At 34.9% G+C, this 25,021-nt stretch overlaps 1 protein-coding gene across 1 annotated transcript in view; it reads right to left on the minus strand.

The window, feature by feature from the left end:
* Positions 1-747: 747 nt before the first annotated feature.
* The window catches only part of LOC141539647 (mitochondrial amidoxime-reducing component 1-like), a 41,382-nt gene continuing 17,108 nt past the window's right edge, over positions 748-25,021 (minus strand). Inside the window, exons 5-7 of the mRNA XM_074262700.1 lie at positions 12,940-13,001; positions 12,786-12,857; positions 748-2,833 (exon numbers count right to left, since the gene is read on the minus strand). Coding sequence (XP_074118801.1) covers positions 2,707-2,833; positions 12,786-12,857; positions 12,940-13,001 — 261 coding nt within the window. The 3' untranslated portion in view covers positions 748-2,706. The remainder of the gene's footprint in view (positions 2,834-12,785; positions 12,858-12,939; positions 13,002-25,021) is intronic.

A 25,021-nucleotide genomic window follows, 5' to 3' on the forward strand; every position in this document is an offset into this window, starting at 1 on the left:
ATAAAGAATTTTTTCCAGCTTTGTACTTTCCTTTTAATTTTGTTTCTGTTGGTTTTGTTGGTGCAAAAACTTTTTAATTTAATGTAATCAAAGCTGTCCATTTTGCCTTTTATAATGTTCTCTAGTTCTTCTTTGGTCACAAATGCCTCCCTTCTCCAAAGAACTGATAGGTAAATTATCCCTTGCTCTCCTAATTTCTTTATAATATCATCCTTAATGCACAAATCATGTACCCATTTTGGCTTCATTTTGATATGGAGTGTTAGATGTAGGTCTATGCTGAGTTTCTGACATCATTTTCCAATTTTCCCAGGAATTTTTGTCAAATAGTGAGTTCTTATTCCAGAAGCTGGAGTTTGAGGGTTTATCAAATACTTGGTTACTATAGGCCTTGATTAATGTGTCATATGTATCTAATCTATTACACTGATCCGCCATTCTTTTTCTTAGCCACTACCAAATGGTTTTGATGACTGCTGCTTTATAATATAGTTTTAGGTTTGGTACTGCTAAGCCATCATCCTTTGTATTTTTTTTCATTAATTCTAAAAAGGTGAATGTTGAAAATTATCTTTGCATGTATTTTGAAAATAAAAATCTATTATTAAAATTTTTAAATTAAAATTTGTCATGCAATTGGAAAAATATATAAATTATTTTAAAAGGAAAAAAAAAAAAAAAAACAACCTTGTTCACAAGATTAGACTTCTTGCCAGGAAGTGGAAGAAGGAGAATAAGAGGAGAAAGTTTTAACAAGGAAAGGCATTTCCATTTATTCATGGTTTTAAAATTTTAATCAAATTCCTGCTACAAAGAGAGAAAATGAGATATACAGGATACAAAATGAGATATAAAGATATACAATTTAAGAATTGTAATTCAATCAGTAGAAAAATTAGACATTTCTCTGTTTATAAACAAAGTGACAAGGTCTCTTCTTGCTGCCTTTAAAAGTTTCTTCAGTAGTTGCTCATTTTAAAATCACATTATTATATTCTATTTCTGTTCCCTAGACTCCAGAGCCTTTCAGTATTAAGTTTTTAACACTGCAGATCTGATGACAAGACCTTCCACAGCTGCACAACTAGCTTAGAAAAGAGCCTGTGAGATTTTCTTACAAAATATACATACTTTTATGACAATGGTTTAGATCAACTTTAACAGGTTAGACCAATATTCAATCTTCCCACAGCAGTTTAACATTCTAAATTAAGATTCTGAGTTATCACTCCTCTTTTTCTAATTCTCCAGGGACAAAATGACCAAAATCACACATGGACCATCTTCTAGTTCCTTAGACATCTCAAGCTCACCTACCATCCCCTAAAAGGTTCACCATTTACCAAGTTCACAAAAATCTGAGGTCATCTTCATTTCTCTGGGCACTGATCAGTCAAGTGATGAAGCTTAAGAGCAGTTAAAGCCTTAAAATTACACATCAAAATATACTTTAAAGTTTATCCTGAATCTTGGGGAAATTTAATAACTAGTGACTTTTATTTAATTGTCATGAGGTTATCATCTAGTCCAGAGATGGCAGAATCCAACACAAGGATATATCATTTAAATCCTAACCAACTCTATCTAAAAAGACAATTATGCCAGGCTTATGTAGGGTAGCCAATTTGTATCTTTTTAAAAGTTCCAAGTTATCATCATCATCATCTAGTCGCAGGGCACCTTAAATTTTGCAAAAGTGTTTCACATATATTATCTCATTTAAGCCTCAGATTCCATGAGGTAAGGTACTCTAGACATTATTATCCCCATTTTACAAAAAAGAAATTTAAAGTTCACAATAATTCATTGACTTACCCATGGTCACACAAGTAAATAAGTAAATGTAGAGGCAGGATATGAACTCAGGTTTTCCTGAGTATGAGTTACTCTATTATGTCGCATTGGGTTTCTAAAGAAAATAAGGAAGAATTTTAGTGTCCCTTTGGGGAGTGTTTTAATTGCTACTCAACTTTTCTGAAATAGAGATTTAAACTAGGTGGTATAGTGAATAAAAAGCTGGGCCTGGAGTCAGGAAGACATCTTCCTAAATTCAAATCTGGCCTCGGACACTTACTAGCCATATGACCTTGGAAAAGTCACTTAGCCCTGATTACCCCAGTTTCCTCATCTGTAAAATGAGTTAGAGAAGGAAATGGCAAACCACTCTAGTATCTTTGCCAAGAAAACCCCAAATGAAGTCATGAAGAGTTGGACATGTTTGAACAATAACAAAATACACCCTCTAAAATATTTTCTGTTCTTTTTATCTTGCTATCTTTTTTCTTTCCTTTTTCTCTCTAGTCTCTAGTTTCTCTCATAATTAGTGGTTTTATGAGAGTAGACTGAGATTGCTGCAGCTCATTCTCCTCTCCTCAACACAAAGACCTAAGAGCGTGCTTTGTTCTTTTTTATTATGGGTCCCCATACACCCACCCAGATACTCCCACTTAAAAGAGAATAATTATCAGAAAAGACCATCTTATCCCTTGAATGACTCTCAGAAGTTCTAGCAGCATTAAGAACTCATATCTTCTTTTAGTTCTCTGGGACACTGGAAGTCACACATGGAGGCCTAAAAGAGGAAAACTGGAGGACATATATCAGAAGAGATTGTGAGTATGTTCATTTCTAAAAACTGTTCTTAAAGGGGTTATTTCCCAGAAAATATGCAAAAAAAAAAATTTGGCACACAAAGAGATGATGCTGTCACTGGTCTAAGAGGTATACTGGATCTCCCACTTTGATTGTTCCTGGATCTTCCAGGACATAATACTGTCCAAAGAGAGGTGACTTGCCATATATCTTTTGGTCAGAAGGATCACACTGTCGATAACTGCAAAGAGAAAAAGATTATTTTGAATCACAGATGAAGTGGACATTCCTGTAATCAGTTCACTTAGATAGGTATTATGGATCCTCTTGACATTCTGGAATGACTCTTTTCTTTGTGGTTAAGTGTAGCTTTTGTATAATACACAATTTTATGCAATATTTGTTGAGAAATTACAAAAAAAATTACATATATTTATTATCCTATATATTACTATAATATATGCATTACATGTTTGTATACATAGACATATATTGCTATTATTATTATCACTATTACCAGTGATACACTGGGGGGAATTCCCCATCATTAAATGATAATACTGGGGAGAAAAATTTTAATTGTCATCTGGAAAAATTTAACTATGATGGCTAAGAAAGAAAGGACTAAGAGAGATTCTTTACTGAGAAGCTAACCAAGTTAACTGTCACCTTTAAGAAAGATTGAAAAAATATTTTGAAAGAAATGAGTTTAATTTTTATCCTGTGATAAAGATAACTCTTAAGAGAAATCTGGAGAGCTTTTAATTTTCATCCTGAGAGACCTAATTGATAAATTTCTAGTTCTGTTGTCTGTTGAGAAAGTAGTAGTTGCAGTTTATGCTTGGAGATATATCTAGCTATGATTTCTCTCAATTAATACATTGCTGAAGTACTTAAATATCATCTTTTTATTATTTGTTACACTGTTAATAAATTGCTTAGCTAGTAACATCAATGTTTGCCAAAGCCTATAATAATGTTTTATGTTGAGATGAATGAAAACTTGGGAGAAAAAAAGGTTTCTTTGATTTGTTTATAAATTGGGTAGATAATTGATTAATTAACAAGAGAAATTGTGCATCTTTATTCATGGAGAAATTTGTGAATCTTCAATTTATGGGGAAATTTGTGAATAAATTCCTTGATTGCCTTACTACCTTAGTATTTATAAGAAAATGAGTCGGTGGTTAATTTGGTTGTTGACTAGAATAGTTCACCACACCCCACACAGTCTACATGAACATTGTTATCTTCAACCCTATTATTCACATACTGTTACAATGTCCAAATGTATTTCATTTTGTATATATTTTTGACAGCCAAGGAAGTAGTCTATCAACTGGTATTCCCATTGTGTTACATTTACTATTCATATGAATTTGATGTTCACAGAATGTTTTGTTACAAAGACATAAACATTGACTATGGGTAGAAATGTTATACCCCCTTCAACAGTCTTTTCTACAGAAACTATGGTTTTTATTATTGTGTCTTTCAGAAGAAAGAGATAGATGATTTAAACATAAAGGATGATACCATGAGCAGATTAGGAGACCAATGAGTATTTTACCTGTTAGATCAATAGAGAAGGGAAGAAGACCAAATAAAAAATAGAGAGCAAGACATAAAAAGGATAATTTTGATTACATTAAATTTTAAGTTTTTCACAAACAAAACAAATGCAACCAAAATTAGAAGGAAAGCAAAAAAGGTGGGAAACACTTTTTACAGCAAATATCTCTGATAAAGGCCTCATTTTTCAAATATATAGAGAATTGAATCAAATTTTTAAGAATACAAATGATAAAAAAGAATACATCATTCATCAACTGATACATGATCAAAAGATAAGAAAAGGCAGTTGTTGGATGAAGAAATCAAAGCTATCTATAGTCATATAAAGAAATGCTTTAAATCATCATTGATTAGAGAAATGTAAGTAAGCAATTGCCAACTATCAGATTGGCTAGTATGCCAGAAAAGGAAAATGATAAATGTTAGAGAAGATGTGAGAAAAACAGGTCACTAAAACACTGTTGGTAGAGTTGTGATTTGAAGAACGATTTGGAACTATAGCCAAAAGGTAATCAAACTGTGCATACCTTTTGATGCAACAATATAATCAAGGTTTGTATCCCAAAAAGATCATAATGTAAAAAATAAAAACAATGTACAAAAATATGTATAGCAACTTTCTTGTGGTAGCAAAAAATTGAAAATTGAGAAGATGCCCCTCAATTAGGGAATGGATAAATGAATTGTGATATATAAATATAAAGGAATACTATTATGCTATAAGAAATGATGACCAAGTGAATTTCCAAAAAAACCCAGATTCACATGCATTGATGCAAAGTGAAATGAGCAGAACCAGGAAAACATTGTACACATTAACAGCAACTTTGTGTAATGATCAACTAGGACTGACCTAGTTCTTTTCAACAATATAATAATCTAAGACAAATTAAGAGATTCATGATGGAAAATGCTCTCCACGTCCATTAAAAAAAAAAAAACTAAAAAAACTAATGGACTCTACATACAAATTGAGTCTGAGTATCGTCAAGGCATACCTGAAAGACCTAAAAAGTGTTGAGAGAAAAAGGTTGTGTTGACTCCTATAAATATTATAGAGAAATGGATTTTTGCTAGTCATTGAGTATGTAGCCTGTGAAGAGTGGGAGCAATAGACAAAGCCTCCTATGATTGCGAATTCAGCGCTGCATTTCACTTTCTTTTTTGTATGCTTTTTTCCCCCTTTTCTTCTGTTTCTTTTTTTACCACATGACTAATATGGAAATATGTTTTACATGATTGTAATTTATATCAAATTGGTTTCCATTTTAAGGAGGGGTGAGAGAAGATAAAGAGGGAGAAATTTTTAAACTCAAAATCTTATATATAAAAAGAATGTTTAAAACTTGTCTTTACATGTAATTGGGGAAAATACTATTTAAAAGAATTAAAAAGAAGTAAAAGAATATGAGGGAATGCACAGCTAAATGTAATTGTAGGAGCCTGTATTGTGGGGAAACTAAGCTGTTTCCCCAGGGAAAAGAAAAAGATGGAGTTAACTGTCATCTGTGAAACTCCAAGAGAGGACTAAGAGTTAGCTATCAATTTGTGAGAGATTGAAACTATCTAAGTGAGAAACTATCTGGGATTGAGGGGGCTAAGCATAGATAGTCATCTGGGAAGAGACTGAGAGATGAGAGGAGAGTTTAATTCTTACTGTATTAAGTGAAATGTTATGGAGAATTCCTCAGACCTGAATGAGTATTCTTAAAGGACTATTTCCAGAGTTGCATAGGAGTTAATTTGGCAACACGAGTGAGGATATTTCATTTCATATCTCTTTCCTCTGATCCTGAAGATCATAGAAGTGATTCTGTCTGTAAATGTAACCTCTTGGATGTATATTATAAATACTTAATTGTGTCTTTGTATTCTTATTTGCTATTGTAATTAATTATAAAGGCAGCAACACTGTTGTTTGTGCCAGGACAGGGAAGGGGGGAAGTCAATGATGTCTCTTTATAAACTGAAATGGATACTCAAACCTAATTAATTAATAAGAGATTTTGTATTTCCATTGATTCAAAAGGAAATACCAGAATGTACTTCCTGATTTCCTTAGAATCCAGGTAGAAAAATATTTTTTTTGGTTTTTGTTTGTTTGGTTGTTTTTTTGCTGAGGAAATTGGAATTAAGTGACTTGCCCAGGGTCACACAGCCAGGAAGTGTTAAGTGTCTGAAGTCAAATTTGAACTCAGGTCCTCCTGACTTCAGGGCTGGTGCTCTATCCACTACAGCAACTAGCTGTCCTCAGGTAGAAAAATATTAAAGAAATTAGCTAATAGCAGGAAGAGATGGGTAAGAATTGGTAAGGCTATGTTCTAATGAATATACTGGCCATCTAACACCTTCAGGTTCAGGTGAAGTCTCATTGTCTCAACCCATTCAAGAGGGCTTAAGTCAAATCTTCTCCAATTTGCCTCCACCTTACCGTAATAGACCTATCTTTTAGAACTTCCATTCCCTTACACAATGGGTACTTCCAAGCAAAATGAGATATTCGTTTTGCTTTGTCCTAATATACTTTACATGTTCTCGCTGCTGCAACTTCAAATCATTCCCATGATAGCCAATCTCCATCCAGTCTCCAACTATATTATTCATTCAATCTTTCCAGTCAATTTCCATCTAAACTATCCATCCTTAAAAATCTAAATCAAATATCACTGCCTGAATAAAGCCTTTCACTTCAACTGGAAGCAAATTCTGCCTCCTCTGAATTTTCATATCACTTTACACAGTCAGATGGCACTTATCACTAGTTCCTTTGTATTGCTGTTCCTCAAATTTATCTTCCCTAATGAACTATAAACTGCTTAAATACAGACAGTGCCTTGAACATCTTTGTATTCCCCCACAGTTTCTCTTGTATAGTACCATATGTTTAACAAATAGCCATTGGATGAATAAATTAATAAAATTAAACATTATAAAAACCTTAATTAGAGAAAGAGAGAGAATGAGAGGGCTCCAGTAGAACTGATATAACAAGAGAAAGGGAAAGATTAGAAAAGATACAAAGAGATAAGATGGAGAGAGAGAGGTAAGGGAGGAGGTAAACATAAAGAAAGGCAGAGAAAGAAACAGTAAGGGAGGGGTGAGAAACAAAAAGAGTGAAATTCTTTCCTTCAGTTTTCACTCCAACTCAAAACCAAATCCACTTTCCTAAAGGAACTTGTTTATACATAGTAAAAACTCTATTTCACCATAGAGGTTGGATCAACAAACTAAACATTCAAACACTGTGACTAAACCCTTCAAGATAGTGGGTAGAGAAGGGGAATGAAGAGGAATGTTACAACAGCTTATTCCTAATTTTTGTTTTCAAATCTAAAAATTTGAATGAGAAAACTAATTAACTATACCCCAAAGCTATCTTATGTGAATAAATTCCATATGCCATGATCAATTAACTCAGCCTACCTAATCTGTTTCATGATAATATCACAGCCCAACAATATTTTTCTGTTATGATCTTGAAGAGTTTATGGGGCTGGGAGCCCTTCTGGTCTGCATCACCTGTCAGTAGGATGGCTAAGCCAGAATATTCTAGGCATCTATCACTTTGGGGCCCACTCCCAGATACAAGAGTCCCTTTTGCTGAAAAGTTCCTGTTTTAGGATTATCACAACAGTCAGATTCTGCTGACTTTGAGATCTCCTTATTGAAGTTTTTTTTTTTTTTTTTTTTTTAAAGAGAGTATTATTAGTAGTTAGGAGATCTGAGTTCTAATTCTGACATTTCCACTATGTGAAGAACCAGAAAAATCACTTCACTAACTAGTTAGCAGAGTACTGAGCCTGGAAACAGTAATGTTTGAATTCAAATCCAGCCTCAGCCACTTCCTAATTGTATGATCCTAGTTAAGTTACATCACCAATATTGCCTTCAGATTCTTCATTTATAAAATGGGAAGATCATTTATAAAATGGGAATAACATACAACAGTATCTACTTCCCAGGATTGCTGTGAGGATCAAATGGGATGATATTTTAGAAAATGTTTTGCAACCCTTAAAAAACTGTAAATGCTCACTATTCTTTTGGTTTCTACATCTGTGTAATAAGGAGAGTACTCCTTCTAGTCTTGTCCTTAATGTTATATAATTACAAATGAACAAACCAGCAACTTCTCTCCAGTTTGTCATCCTTTACATAGCTTCTTCTAAGGCCTTGGTGGAGAACATTGCTAGGAAATAGCTTGGATTTTTAATAAAGTCAGTCATCAAAAAAAGTTTGGCTTCTTAGAATCTTCACCTCTCCCTTTTCACTGCCAAAAAGTCAGTCTGGATTCACCAACTCAACCCCTAATGTCTCCAGCCAACACATAACTAGTCCTATTCTGTGTTTTTTGATTGGCTCTGTCATTGGTAGAGCACTATACTCAAGAAACTCCTTTTTCCAGTGCAGATCAGCAAATATTCTGAAACTTAGAAGAACAGAGAATTGGATATTCTGTATTAGTAATGAAAATTGCTGCTCCTGCTGCCTCATCCTCCCAAAAAGCCTTAGTAAATGCTCCTTAGAGTTCTCAGTTATTCCCCTAGAACCTAGGGGACTACAATAAAGGTACTACCTCTGGAAGAAGGATAGTCCAGTTTGAACAAACACACAGTTGAGAAAAACTGAGGGATGGTGGGAAAGCTCTAACCAGCTGATCTTTCAGGGCAGCTGAAGCCTTTGCACTCTTTTCCCACTACTTCTATAGAAGTAGCTTAGCTAGGAAGAGGACTGGATCATGTAGACTTCACTGGAGTGGGGAAGGAGCTGAAACTCAACCTATCATGTACTAGTGTTTGCTTTCTCCTGGTCCTCCTAGGATCTTCTCTGATTCTGCTGTTACCTCACCTGCAGTCATTCAGCAACCCTAATCCAGTTTTAGCCTCACTGATGATTTTTAGGGGCAGCAGAATGGCAAAGTGAATAAGAGTGGTAGGCTTGGAGTCAGGAAGATATCTTTCTGAGTTCAAATTTGGCCAGCTGTATGACCCTGGACAAATCACTTCCTCATCTATAAAATGAACTAGAGAAGGAAATGGCAAACCTTTCCAATGTATTTATCAAGAAAACCCTAAATAGGGTCACAAAGAGTCAGACATAATTAGAAAATAACTGAACAACAAAAATAGATCTTTTAGGATTATAAGATTTTATTTTATGACTCTACATTCTAGATTATACATTGCTTTTACCTACATTGTCCCATAATCTTCATAGCACATCTGTGTAGTAGGAAGAACAAGCAATATTATTATGTCCATTATACAGATGAGAAAATGAAGACTCAGAGAGTTTTTCAATTTCCCAAAGTCACATGACTACTAACAAGCTAGAACTTAGCCAGATTTTCTGACTCCTGATTCAGAATTCTTCTCACTACATCATGCTATCTCATAAGCCAGTAATCTTACTCATTGGGTATTGTGGGTATTGAGAAAGTATTTCTAAGGCTAGCTTATTATTAAATCATTCATTTATCAATAAGCATCTATTAAGTGCTTACTGTATGCACTACACTGTAGTGTGTGCCCTAACTCTCCTTTTATACCTGCTAATTAATTAATCCAATATCACCCACTCATATATATATACATACATAGATAGATAGATTTATATGCTCTTATATATCCTGTTTATATATGTTATATAGCTCCCATATCAGTACTTGAGAAGAGCTACATCATGCCTTCTCATTCAGTATCTTACTGCTGTTAGATAATTCCCACAACATTAAAGAGACATTGCGCCCTAGTACAAAGCTTCTTAAACTGTGGGTTGTGACCCTATGTAGGCTTGCATAACTAAATATGAGGGTTATGAAAAATCTGGCAGCTATAAAAGAATCTCTGAACTCAACAACCAAAAAATTAATTAATAATCAAACACATGGTGCTTGCCCATGTTACATTAAATGATTTCCCTGCAGCCTTGGTTCTGAATACACAACATGAACAATTTTGTACCATATATGCATGAATGCTGCCAAAAATACTTCAGCTCAGACTTGAGATGGGGTCCATTCACATGAAAATTTCTTGGGCAAAAAGGAGTCTTGAGCGGAAAAAGTTTAAGAAGCTCTAGCCTAGTAGAAAGTTCACTCAACTTAGGGTCAGATAAGACTTGTGTTCCATTCTCTCTTCTGACAATTATTAGCTGGGTGACAGTGGACAATTGTGAAACTTCTCTCAGTCTGTTTCCCCATCTATATGATACTATCTGCATGCATCTATAACACAAGGTGATTGAGATTCAAGTAAGAAAGTTTCACTTTGGAAACCTAAAATTCCTACATCAAAATCAGCTAGCCATGACTATTTCTTACATTCTTAATGCTTTGCCCACAAGACATTACTGATAACAAACCCCAATTCCTGTTGTCAAGAAGAGAGGCTAGCCAGCTCAGATAGGGGATTCAGAAAGCATCATTTCCTAAATAACTCAGACATAAAGGGCTCGAGCAAATGGTTCCCTGCTGCAAAAACAGAGAGTCTATTTTCTAACTCTAATGTTGACTTAGCTTCTCCATAATTTATGTGCGCCTACAGGGCCCTTCCCCCCCAATTTATGACCACCTGTCTTAAGGGAGCATATAAATTACATTTATGACAATTTAAATCTCAGGAAATGATAAGAGAGAGACACCTAGCTTGGCTCTGCTGTCTCAAGGAGTATTACAGGCAATTAAGCCCAAATTGTTGGAATATATGAACACTTGTAATAGATCAGCACAAGGGCATCAGCTCCTGATTGCACATTCTTATTGCATTTACCTTTGTGCCTGGAGTCAATTATCTCCCTCCAACACAAATGAAGGAAAAGCAAAAAATATAGGGGGATTGCACAGAGGGCTCTAGGAGCCATAGAGTTACAAGTATCAAAGTGAACTTTCTCACTCTAGTGAGTGAAGGTGACTGTTTAAAGTATGAGATCATGCACTATCTGAGAAGAGGAAAGGAGGTAGCATTTAAATGGAACAACAGTGAGTCTCCAAAGTAACTTCAAAGATTCCTCTATCCCATCAGGAAAAACAATATGAAGGAGCCAGGGCTTTTCTGTTTAAAAAACTTACTGTTGTATAGTTACAAATGAACAAACCAGCAGCTTCTCTCCAGTTTGTCATGCTTTACATAGCTTCTTCTACTTCTACTTCTTACTTGTTGCTGAGATCCTTTAAGAAAGTCACGTAATAGAGGCATCTAGGTAGTACAATGGATAAAGATTTAGGGAAGGAGAAGGACAAGGATGAAAAGGAGGAGGAGGAAGAGAAAAAAGAGGGGGACAAGAAGAAGAATGAAGAGGAGGAAGAGAAAAAGGAGTAGTAGTAGTAGTAGTAATAGTACTAGTAATAGTAGTAGTAGGTGGTGGTGTTGGTAGTAGTGGTGATGGTATTAGTAGGAATAGGAGGAAGAGGAGAGGAAAAGGAAGAGGAGGAAAAGGAGGAAGAAGAGGAGAGGAAGAGAAGGAGAAAAAGGAGGAGAAAGAAAAGGAGGAGAAGGATGAGGAGGAGAAGAAAAAAAGTAACAGTAGTAGTGGTAGAAGTTGTAACAGGAGAAGGAGGAAGAGAAGGAGAAGGAAGAGGAGGAGGACAAAAGGAAGAGGAGGAAGGGGAAAAGGAGGAAAAGGAGAAGGAAGAGAAAAATGAGGAGAAGAAGGAAGGAGAGAAAAAGGAAGAGAAGGAGGAGGAAGAAGAGGAGATTGGTTGGATGTTATCCTTTATTCTTGAAGAAGACCGAAATGACATCACCATGTTAGAGTCAAGCTAATATGTCTGACTATGACTGATCAGACCAATATGAGTGTAGAATGCTCTGCCACAGATAGGACATAAATAGTCCCTAGGAACATTTGAGGAAACTTCTCTAACTTTGCTTATCTCGCATTTTTCTGAGTTATTTCAATTCTGCTTTACTCATAGAGCACAGCAACTCTCCTGATGAAGGCACACCATGCTAAGTGATCCTGTGGTGGTGTCTCCTAGGTCATACAATGGATACTAAAGTTCTTTTTTTTTTTTTTAATTTTTTTTATTTTTTTATTTACCAGACATATGCATGGGTAATTTTACAGCATTGACAATTGCCAAACCTTTGATACTAAAGTTCTTAAAGAGAGATTTTGAGAGTGTTCTTATATCACTTTTTCTGACCACCTTATGAGTGCTTGCCCTGTGTGAGATCTTCTAAGATAATTCAAATGGAAGCAATACAGTTTTCTATTGAGGAAAGGAGAAGGGAAGAGAAGAGAAGAGAAATGAGATGAGTAGAGGGCAGTGGTGAGATGAGGAGAGGAAAAGAGAGATTTGAAGTCTAAAAACCTAGGTTTAAAATCCGGCTCCACTACTGTATATTTAATCCTGGCCAATTCATTTCTTGTGAGGTGTATCTAAAGCTTTCTGTAAACCATAATGTAATATACAAAAGTCAATTATTGTTGTTATTTTTATTATCATTATTATTATTCACTTCTTCAGGTCTAGTTTTCTCTAAAAAATTAAAGGGTAACCCTGATAAGTCCCTAGGATCCATTTAAAATCAAAACTCTTATGACTGTAAGCATTAGATGTTATCTGTCCTGGATATATAAATCTAAGAGTTAGAACACTTTCAATTTTGTCATACCTTCGTAGGGTTTCCAGAGGTTCTTTCCTACTCATAATGCCAGTATCTGGATCTACAGTTGTTAAAATGCATCTAAACAAAAGACAGCAAGCATTAGATTATAGCTGGAAAAAAGAGACAGTATCATTTTTTCCAATAGATGTATAACACTTACCGGCCACAAGCCATTATTCTCTTCATCTCTACATCACCAATGAGTATTTCATTCCAAGAATCCTAAAAATTAAGCAAAATCCCCATTTATAGTATCATTCCTAAAGTATTTGTCTTGAACACCCAGTACAAAAATTGCTTCTAAATTATTTACTACAAAGTCACAACAAAAATATAATGTGAACACCAGCTACAACTTACTTCTGTATAGTATTAATTATATAATTTTTATAATTACAAAGCATTTTTATATATAGTACCTTCATTTGATCCTTGAAACAACTCTATGGGTGCAAATATTATCATAACCCTTTTACAGATGAGAAAATTGAGGTTCAAAAAAGGTAACAAGGGGGAACTAGATGGTGCAGTGGATAGAGCACCAGCCTTGAAGGCAGGAAGACCTGGGTTCAAATTGGCCTCTGACACTTAGCACATCCTAGCTGTGTGACCCTGGACAAGTCACTGAATCCCAATTACCACAGGAAAAAAAAGGGTAACAACTTTTTTGAAAGGGTAATAGATTTGTCCATGATTACAGACATAATAAGCAAAGAATTAAGTACTTAGAACTTAGGGTTCTTGATTTTTTAATTCAAAATTCTTTTCATGAGTAACAAACTGCCTTTCCTGGAAGAATAGAATATATCAATAGTTTTATTCTCCTTGCCCTAACTTTGTTATATGCCACTCTTCCCTACCTAACTGGAATGATTTCTCCTTCATTTTACTTCACCTCCTGTACATCCAAAACCTGACAAAACTCAGCTCCTTCGAATTTGTTATGACTATATAATATAGTGCTTAATAAATATAAATAAATATAATAGGTGCTTAATAAATGCTTGTTTCCTATGTGAACATTGGCAAATCATTTACCTTTTCTGAGCCTCAGTTTTCTCATCTTGGACTAAATGATCTCCTAAAGTTAATTGTAGTATTTTTGTGATAGTAAAGAACTGGAAAAAGTTAGATGACCATCAGTTAGAACTAGAGAAGGAAATGGCAAACCACTCCAGTATCTTTGCCAAGAAAACTCCAAATGCGGTAATAAAGAGTTGGACATAACTGAAATAAGTGACCATCAAGTATGATGGGGCAAAGTCCATATTCTACAAGTGATTTAAATGTTCACCTGGATTTTTGGCTTTTTATAGAGCTTTCTGTTAACAATTTGAAAGCCATGGCTTATTACCATGAGACAGAATACTTTCTCAAAACCTGGCCTTAATTTTTTTTATTTTGTTAATTTTTAAAATTAATTTTATAATGATAACTTTTTTTGACAGTACATATGCATGGGTAATTTTTTACAACATTATCCCTTGCACTCACTTCTGTTCTGAATTTTCCCCTCCTTCCCTCCACCCCCCTCCCCTAGATGGCAGGCAGTCCTATCCATGTTAAATAAAACATGGCCTTAATTGAGCTAATGTGCACTCTACATGATGTGTATATTGCTGTATTGGGGTCGAGGTGGGTGGGGGGAGGGAATCAGGAAGATTATTCCTTTTTTTGACTTCTTATACCAGAATCATGAGAGCAGCCATTTAGCAAAGATCTGCCCTATATAGGATTTTACCACGTGAGGGCGATGTGATCACATAAAAATCTGAAAGCTGAAGCAAGAAACTAATAAAAATCACAGGGATAGAGACTGGATCTATGTTTTTATTCATATAGGAAATACCTGGTAGAGAAAATCCTATCAATTCAAGTAAATGCTTTCTTAGCAATTTACTATATTAAAGGGTTAAATAAAGCATTTAATCTACTTTCCTGTAGACCAAGCCAGGGACTTGAACTGGGTCTTCTTGGCTACATGGCCAGCTTTCAATCTACTGGTTCTGAACTCAAGAAAACCTGAGTTTAAAAATGCCCTCAGACACTTACTAACTGTGTGACCCTGGGCAAGTCACTTAGCCTTGATTGTCTCAATTTCCTCACCTGGAGAATACAATGACAACTATTCCAGTTCACTGCCCAAAAAAAACCCAAATGGGGTCAGGAACATGACTGAATCAATTAACCAACAAAAATCTATCACCTTAATCTGAACTACTTCCCTTCATTTTTGTGTTATTGCTTGCTATGATAAATACATTTTTCTGTTATCTGTGATTACCTTTTTTATAACAAGCATTTAGATGGAGAGGAGCTAATATGATTAAGATTAAGCTGTTACCTTCCCAACCTGGGATAGGATTGCTTCCTATCCCAGAGCAACCAGATAAAACCCAAAGCATCATATCACTAAATTTAAAATATCTGATAATTGATAGATAAAATTCTAGTTTCATATTCCTTTTAAAGAAAAGAAAGTTCAGTTTTTATAATATAATTTTAATTTATTATATTATTTTTATATAAATACAATCCAATAAATATGTATTAAGAATTTATGATTGGAGCACCCAGGTGGTACAGTGGATTGAACATCAGCCCTGAAGTCAAGAGGACTTGAGTTCAAATCTGGCCTTAGACACTTTACACGTCTTAACTGTGTGACCCTGGACAAGTCACTTGACCTCAATTGCCTCAGGAAAAAAAAAAGTATTTATGACTTATAAAACCTTAGTTTCTAAATACAAAAATAACTAGAATAGACGCTAAACTATAAGTGCCACAAGGGAGACATAAATAAAACATTATTGGTGCCTAGCACAGAGAGTATTCACTTTCACTTCTGGCTAGAGTAAATCAGCTCCCTCAGAAAAGGGGACAAATGAGAACTAAGCCTGGAAGAACTTCAACCAGCAAAGTCAGTTAGATGGGGTGGTATATTAAGGTAGCATTAGCAAAAACAAAAAAATATAAATAAATGCAGTTTTGCTGCACAGTATGGCTTATGATTAAAAACAATAAGGGAGATGAGTCAAGAAGAAAATTGAGATCTGAGGGACATTTTGCTGGAAGACTTGAAAACTCAGAGAACAAGTAACTAATTGCATTCTTACACAAGCAACAAATAAACCCTGCTACATAAATGTGACCACATGGGGGCAAACTTATTATAGAAACTGAATTTAAAGTGTTGATAGGAAGGGAGGTGATTTGTTAGACTAAAGATTCTGGATTTAATTTTTTTTTTCTTCCTGCTCAGGTAAATGGAGTTAAGTGACTTGCTCAGGGTCATACACTTAAGAAAGTGTTAAGTGTCAGACTTGAACTTGGGTTTTCCTGACTCCAGGATGGGTGCTCTATCCACTGTGACTCCTTGGATTTTATCTTGAAGATAATGGGGAATGGATGCAAGATATAATGAAAAGAGCAATAAACTTGAAGTGCTGAATTTGGAGTCATTGGTCCTGAGTTTTAATCTCAGCCCAAGCCAATGAGCTCTATACTTACTACCTGTGTGAGTTCAGGCAAATTATAGAACTGTTTTAATAGTTTCCTCATTAGTAAAATGAAGTAGTTGGACTAGATGACTTCTATGGTTCCTTTTAGTTCTATAATCTTATAATAGTTCTCCAAAAAATATATTGTCAGTTTTCATTTAAGATTACAAGTTTAGTGACTCAGAAACTTAGTTTTGGAGCTAGAAGGGACTTCTGAGTCTACAAAGTCCAATACTCCCAAAGTAGTTAAGTGACTTGTCCAAGATCACACAGGATATAAGTAATTAAAGGCAGAATTTGAAACCAGCTTCTCTGACTCTAAATTCACTATTCTTTCCCCTTTAGCATATTGCTTCTCCCTATATTCTTAGATTCAGCACATTTAAACCTCAGTGAAATGCAGGCTTCGAGGACAAACAAATATTCAAGTGTGGAGTCCAGTAGATTAAGCAGAACACTGATATGGAAAAGATGCCATTGGGGAAGACAGCACTAGAAAAGAGGAGTCCTTCTAGGTTTCAGATCACCATACCTAAAATGGGATTAGATTGTGTCTCCCTAGTTCCATGCGGAGCTAAGATGTTTGTGACCAGATACTGATTCCTTTGTCCCTATGACCCAGACTTTAGTTGGAAGTCTGTAAGTAGGAAGGGAAGGAAAGAAGGAAACAAGAATTTCTATAAGTGACCAAGAACTGCACTAAATTTTTTATGTTACATCATTTACAATAACCCTAGGAGGTATTATTGTTATTTTCATCATAACAGTTGAGAAAACTGAGAGACTAAATGATTTGTCCATGGTTACATACCTAGTAAATGTTTGAAGCTAAATAACTGAAGACATTCTGATTCCAGGTTATCATTCTATCCAATGAGACACATAGTTGTCACTAGCATCAAGGGAGATGAGTATAAAACCATATATGGTTTTTCCTGGCAAGATGTACATAGAACCTAGGATTAAACATTCCATGTTGCATCCAATAGATGTCTCTGTTTTTATTATTTATTTGTCTAATTAAATATATTGTTTAAAATCATCATCTGAGAGAAGGTGACTAAATAAAACAAAAAAAGAAAGCTAAAGGGGATGGGGAAGGGGAGGGCAAGAGGAGTTCATAGATATAGAGGGATAGATATAGATGTAGAGGGAAGGGAAGAGGTGGCTGGGTGACAATAATAAGAAAGAAAAACAAAAACCAGCTATGAAGGAGAAGCTGATACCACTTGACAAGCTGTCAAACCCAAATAACTCAGAGTACAATGGTGTCACAAACAAAAATATAAAAATAAGTAGAGAAAGCTACTCTGAATTAAGGAAATGTGCATTAACTATAAGTCATATGTTAGAAAAATACATCAAAACAATTTTCTTAACTGCATTCTAACCCAAAGCAACAAATACACATTTAAAGTGATGCTCTGCTGCATAAATTACACCAAAAGAGAGCAAATTTGACATGAAAATCAATGAGTTCTTGTGCTTGAGGTGCTAATAGGACATCAGATGAGATGGCTAGCAGGCAGCTATCAATAAAGATTTTGGAATTAAAGTGCATTGAAGGAACAGTAGAGAATTTAGAAGGGAAGACCAAGGGTAAATACTTACACTAGAGTAGCATAAGGAAGAAATAAGCAATTTAAAGTATAAAGGATTTTTAACTAGAAGTGGATTTGAATTCTGACTCTGCCACTCCCTATTTGAGTAAGCGCATTTAACATCTCCAGGCCTCCCAGATTTCTCCTTTGTAAAATGAGATGTTAGATAACATGGCCTCTTGCTCTATATTCGTCACTCCCAAATCACTTAATCTCTTTTTATCTCTGCATCCTTCCTTCTCTAATGGTTAATGCTCCTTATCTGTTGGTTCCTTCCTTTGTGCCTACAAATATGTCCAAGGCTCTTCCATTCTTAAAAAATCCTTACTAGCCCTAATCATTTTCTCAACCTATTATTCTATAGCTATACTTCCCTTCGGAAGGGAAAAATAACAATAGGAAATAAATAAACAAACAAAAAAAAGTCTGTATGTTGTGCCTCCACTTCTCAACTCTTGGTTCTCAACATTTTGCAATAAGTCTTCTATCTCATCATTCAACTGAAATTGCTCTCCAAAATTACCAATGATCTCTTTATTTTGAGTTCTGGGGACCTTTGCTTAATGTCTTTCACAAACTTTGTGCAGCATCTGATATTGTCTACCACCCTCTCCTCCTAGATACTTTTTCATTTCTGGGTTTTCACGACACTGTTCTATTATGACTTAATTCCTAACTTCCTGACCCCTTCATCTCAATCTCTTTTGTTGGCTCATCATCGATACCACATTCCTAGCTATAGATCTACACTGAGATTATGCCCTGCATTCTTTTGTCTTCTTTCTCTAGTTTTTCATTTAGTGACTTTTTTTGTTCTCATGAGTTTAATTATCATCTCCTTTAGATTTCTCCAAAATCTATGTAATCAGCACTCATCTTCCTCCTGAGATCTAGTCAAAAGATATCCACGTGCCCATTGGACATTTCAAATAATTTATCCTATAGGCATCTCAAGCTCAACATATCCAAAGGTGAATTCATTGTTTTTTCAAAAACCTCTTCTGAACTTTCCCATTTCTGTCAATGGAACTACTATCCTTCACTCACCTTATTTTCTACTTTATTTACTGAGGTTCATAACTTCAGTGCAAGCCTTGTCTATGAATTCTGTCTTACTCCACCTATCCAATGAGTTTCCAGATCTAGTTCTTGCATTCATCTCTTCTTCCCTCACCCAGCCACCATCTTAATCCAGGCCCTCATCAATTCCCACCTGAACTATTTCAAGAGCTTCCTTACTAATTGATTTCCCTGCCTCAAATCCCTCCCTACTTTAAGCTATCCTCCAAAGAGCTGCTAATATATTTCTCCTAAAGTATTACTTCACTCTTCAACCCAATAAATACCAATAGATCCCCACTATATCTAAAATCAGATTCCTAGATTCCTGTTTGAGCTTCAAATTTCCTCACAACTGATCCCAATCTATCTTTCTAACCATATTATAAATGTATTATTCCTTTTCCCACAATTCCAGAGTGGTTCTTCTCAAATGTCATTTTAGTCTCTTCCCTATATCTATTGCAATGGTTATTTTACATGTCTAGACTACATTAATTCTGCCTCTTAGATATCTTTATTTCCTTAAAACTGCTCATGTCATCTACCTGAAGTTTCTCCTGATCTCTCCCAGCTAACAATGTCATTCTCCCCACATAACATATTCACATAAAAGCTTTGTATTTATGTTGTATATGTTTTGTGCACATTTTATGTAAGAAATCCAGAACTTAGCACAATGTTTGGCACTTAAATGCTTATGAGTTGAGCAACTTGCTACCTATCTTGATAGAATGTAAGCCTCTTAGAGGCAAGGACTATTTAATTTTTATCATTTTATCCCTAGCATATGGTAGGCATTTAATAAATTCTTTTTGATTGATCGATTCTATCCCTAAAGCTTAGAATCCCTTACAAGAAGAACTAGTGAAGATGACAAAGAAGGAAGAGACAGAGGACAGAAAGAAAAGGGGGAGTTTCAGTGAGGAAGGAGAAGAAGGAAAAGCCTTCTGTATTTGTTTGTCTTCTGTATTTGAAGAGGACCAATCAAGTTAATAGTTGTAAGGGGCCTTTAAATGGGTGCCACAGTGCATCGGGAGATTGAGGCCTAGAAGTAATTTCTGTGGATATTAGGACTGCCCTTGGGCGGGATCCTGGCCATATTGAGATGGGTGACTCTCTCGCTGATTGGCTGTGTGTGTGACCTCACAGGCCCTATGTAAGCCCACTGCAGGCAATAGAATTATCTATTTTGAAATTGAATTATCACTGCATTACCTAAGACACAACCCCAATTGCCTTGCCAAAAAAAAAAAGAAAAAAATTTAAATGAAAGCCTCATATTGCTTCTGTTAGTATGGATAGCTAGGAATTGATGACATGACTCAATGAAGATGAAAAAGAGAAACAAAAACAAGAGGAGGGGGAAAAATTGGAAATTGAGGGGATGCTCATCAATCAGCAAATGGCATGATTTACCTATGGTCCCACAGGATTTGAGGATGCAAGATTTGAATCCAAATGCACATGCATACACACACACACACACACACACACACACACACACACACACACACATACACATTATTGATTTATAAACATAAAACAAGAATGAATCAATCATTGTATTGTATTAATGCCCAAAAGGAAACAGGAAACTCCAAATTAGTATTCTACAAGAGTGGTTAATTCCCATTCAAGATAGATATCTAATTTAGACAAGATGTGACTAAATGAGAAATGTTATTATCCAATATTTACACAAAAGGGTTTCTAATAGGCTAAGATATGGGGTGAGAGAGAATGTACAAAAGTAAAGAAGAAATTTTGTTTTGGTGGGAAAATAATAGAAGTAACATTACTGTGAACTTTCAGTTATCCATGGGCTACCTAGACTTTTATTCGACCAGAAAGGATGTTGGAAGAAAACCCAGGAAAGTAGTCTCTGTATATTATAGAGATAATCATAGAATTATGACATGATTTAGTCAAAGGAGTTGGAGGTTGAGAGGGAATAGAATTATCTATTTTGAAATTGAATTATCACTGCATTACCTAAGACACACCCCAATTGCCTTGCCAAAAAAAAAAAAAAAAGAAAAAAAAAAAAAATTTAAATGAAAGCCTCATCTTGCTTCTGTTAGTATGGATAGCTAGGAATTGATGACATGACTCAATGAAGATGAGAAAGAGAAACAAAAACAAGAGGAGGGGGAAAAATTGGAAATTGAGGGGATGCTCATCAATCAGCAAATGGCTGAATAAATTGTTGTATGTGGTTACAAGAGAATGCTATTGTTCCATAAGAAATGATGAACAGGATGCTCTCAGAAAAACCGGAAAAGTACTCCCTGAGCTCATGCAAAGTGAAATGTACGATGTACACAATAGCAACGATATTGTAAGATGATCAGCTACTATGCCATCCACACTTAGAGAGAGAACTATGGATATTGAATGTAGATCAAAGCATAGTATTTTCACCTTTTTGTTGTTGTTTGTTTTCTTGGCTTTTTTCTCATTTTTTTTCACTTTTAATCTGATTTTTCTTACACAGCATGACAAATATGGAAATATGTTTAGAAGAATTGCACATGCATAACCTATATCAGATTGCTTGCTGTCTTGGGGAGGAAGTGGGGGGGGAGAGGAAGAAAAATTTGGAACACAAGGTTTTGCAAAGATGAATGCTGAAAAGTATCTTTGCATGTATTTGGAAAAATAAAATAGTATAATAAAAATAAATAAATAAATAAATAAGATGATCAGCTGTGAATGACTGAGCTATTCTCAGCAATACAATAATCCAAGGCAATTTTGAAGGACTTAATGATAAAAATGCTATCCACACCCATAGAAAGAACTGATTGTGTCCGAATGCAGATTAAAACATACTTTCTTTTTTTTAACTTTATTTTTCTTGAAGGGGAAATCTGTTTTCTTTTGCAATATGAATTTTTTTTTTAAATTTTGTTTGCTTTTTGCTTTGATTTTTGTTGTTGTTGTTTGGTTTGGTTTGGTTTGGTTTAGTTTGGTTTGGTTTGGTTTGGTTTGGTTTGGTGAGGCAACTGGAGTTAAATAACTTGCCCAAGGTTAAGTGTCTAAAGCCGAATTTGAACTCAAGTCCTCCTCACTTCAGGGCTGGTGCTCTATCCACTATGCCATCTAGATGCCCCAACAACATGACTTTCATAGAAATGTTTTGCATAATTTCACATGAGCCTTCTCAAAGCAAGGATGGGAGGAGGGAGGAAGGGAGAGAATCTGGAACTTAAAGTTTTAAAAAACAAATGTAAAAAATTGTTTTACATGTAACTAGAGGAAATAAAATTTAAAAGACAGAGTTTGTATATAAATTATATATGATATATGTATAGGTGTATATATATATGATATGTGATTATATAGACTGTATATATAAACAGATAGACAATGTAATCACTGTATAATATTTGACTTCCAACCTAATCTGGTTTCTTTATTTCTATACCTATTGCTATCTTGACAAGAGTGCTGAGCTAAGAATGTAGAGAAAACTGGGTTGGGATTCTTAGTATGTGGCCATAGAGAGGTCACCTCCCCCTCTCTGAACCTCATTTTCTTTTTCTATAAGGACTTTTATACCCTACTTCAAATTGTAGTTGTGACAGTCAAAGGAGGTAATATATATAAAGTGTTGTATAAATGTTAAATCACTGTATAATGGTTACTCAGTGTTATTATTACTCTTGGATAAGGTTAGAGGGAATACAAAAATCAGATACAAACCATTGTTTCCTGAGACATTGATCCAGAAAGTTCGGGTGGCCAAGTAAGAATGAACAAAGACTAGAGAAGTGAGCACTGTCAATGAGAACTTTATTTTCATAACCTACTAGCACTTAGCAAAACACTCTCCTGGGAATAGACAAAAGGTATTCTGTTATACCAATTTTACAAATGAGGAAACTGGGATTTGAGAAACCTGATACTAAAATTTCAGTCTTACTTTCTACTCATAAGAACTCTCCAGGGAAGAAACAAGAGACTGTATTACCAGCAAAAGCTTATAAAAGGTTGAGTTTAAGATGGAATCAGAGGATTAGATTTCAAACTGGAAGAGACTTTAGAAGTCATCTGGTTCAACTTTCTCATTTTACTGATGAGGAAATTGAGATCCAGGTAGGTAATTAAAGTCACACGGGTAATAAGTGGCAAAACCAGGATTCAAATCTAATTCTTCCCCAAAATCCATTCCTTTTTCTACCCCCTCCCACATGCCCACACTGCCTACTTAATCTGCTCACAAATTACAATGTCCAAAAACCCAGAAGACAAAGAAACTAAACAAATTGAAAAATAATGTGCAGTAGATGTGATACTGATTGAATTCCCAGGCATTATTTGACAGCTAAAATCATCAAATACTCTTCCTTCTCATTTTTATCCCATTTATCTCAGGGTACCTATAGTGTAACATGCCAAGGAAGAAGAGATCAGAATCCACCATGGTACCAGGCAGAGTTAAAGATACACCATCGCCAGAATGAAAAATCCTGAGTCATCCCAGCTCAGGGTATTTATAGTGTAATGCAGTAAAGGGGCTGAGAAAAGAGCTTATCATAGTTGGAAAAACACTGAAATGTACATACCTGGCCCACCACACAGTAAGCTATCAAGCTGCTTTTGGAAGACATTACTTTCTTTGACAGCTAGCTCAGAAGAGCCTCCTATTAACAACAGCAACTCACATTGTTACATAGCTATATAAATATATGTGCATTCTAAATGTTCTATATTCTATAATACATATTCTATATATGTATCTATATTCTATGTAACATATATGTGTGTTATGTAGTTATACAAATATATATGCATCCTATATACATAGTTATATGTTATATAGCTATACATATATGTATATTATATATAGTTATATGTTAAATAGTTCTATAAATATATATGTATATTCTATGTATAACATATAGCTATATAAATATATATGCATTCTATGTTCAGCTATATGTTATATAGCTATATAAATATATGTATGCATTCTACACATAGCTACATATATTGATATATAAAGTATGCAAAGATATTACAAGAAGTTTTTCCACAGAGGCAGTACAATTTTAAACGTCCTTATTATAAAGAGAAAGAAATTTGAGCTCAGAAAGATTTAGTGGTCTAATAGACCTTAAAGGTACTTCAAGCTATTTTCAACTTCCTCATTGTACAGATGAAACTAAGGCTCCAAAAAAAAGTGGCTTGGGTATTGTTTAATCAACTAGTATATGTCAGAGGCAAGATTAGACCCCAGGTGCTCCTAACTTTAGATAGCATACTTTCTAATATGACACAATGACTCGTATCTTGCCCATGGCCACATAGATACTAAGTGGAAAGCAATACTTCAGTCCAGACACCCTCACTACAACATGTATTCTTTCTATACAATATTGACTTTCTGTAAAAATGAGAGGTTGAATTACATGACTTCTGAAATCTTTTGACGTGATCTTACAAAGTTAGGAGACTTAACAAAGCAAAACATCATAGCATGGAAGAAAAGCATTTTCCCAACAAGACATCACCTGTGTCCTGGCTTTCCTAGAGGCTACTTTCAGGGGAGGTGAACATGAATTTTCTCTTGAACTACTAATTCTACTACTGATTCTAAATGTTCAGACTTACAATGTAGAACCATTTTTGATACAGGTAGGTGTGAGTAGAGTGGACTTGGAGTCAGATAAATTTTATTTTAAATTCTGCCTCTGAGATTTACTGATTGTGAGATCAAGAGGAAGTCCTAAAATCACTCAGTTTTTGATTCTTCACCCATAAAATGAGTAATCTTGTAATATTATTAGGTATATGTCACAATGGAGTCATTGGGCCTGGAATCAGAAAGAACTGAATTTACATTTGTCTGCAAACACTTATTAGCTATATTACCATGGGCGAACCACTTGACTCCTGTCTGCCTTGATTTCCTCAGCAGTAAAAATGAGGATAATAGCATTCACCTCCCAGGAGATTTGTGAGAACTGGAAGAGATAATATTTATAAAAAGCACTCAACACAGTACCTGTTCCTACTGCCACATCTATTTCACAAGGTTTTTGTTTGGCTCAAAGTATCTAATTTACCAAAAAAA

This window comes from Sminthopsis crassicaudata, chromosome 4, assembly GCF_048593235.1.
Source record: "Sminthopsis crassicaudata isolate SCR6 chromosome 4, ASM4859323v1, whole genome shotgun sequence".
Classification (NCBI taxonomy): Eukaryota; Metazoa; Chordata; class Mammalia; order Dasyuromorphia; family Dasyuridae; genus Sminthopsis; species Sminthopsis crassicaudata.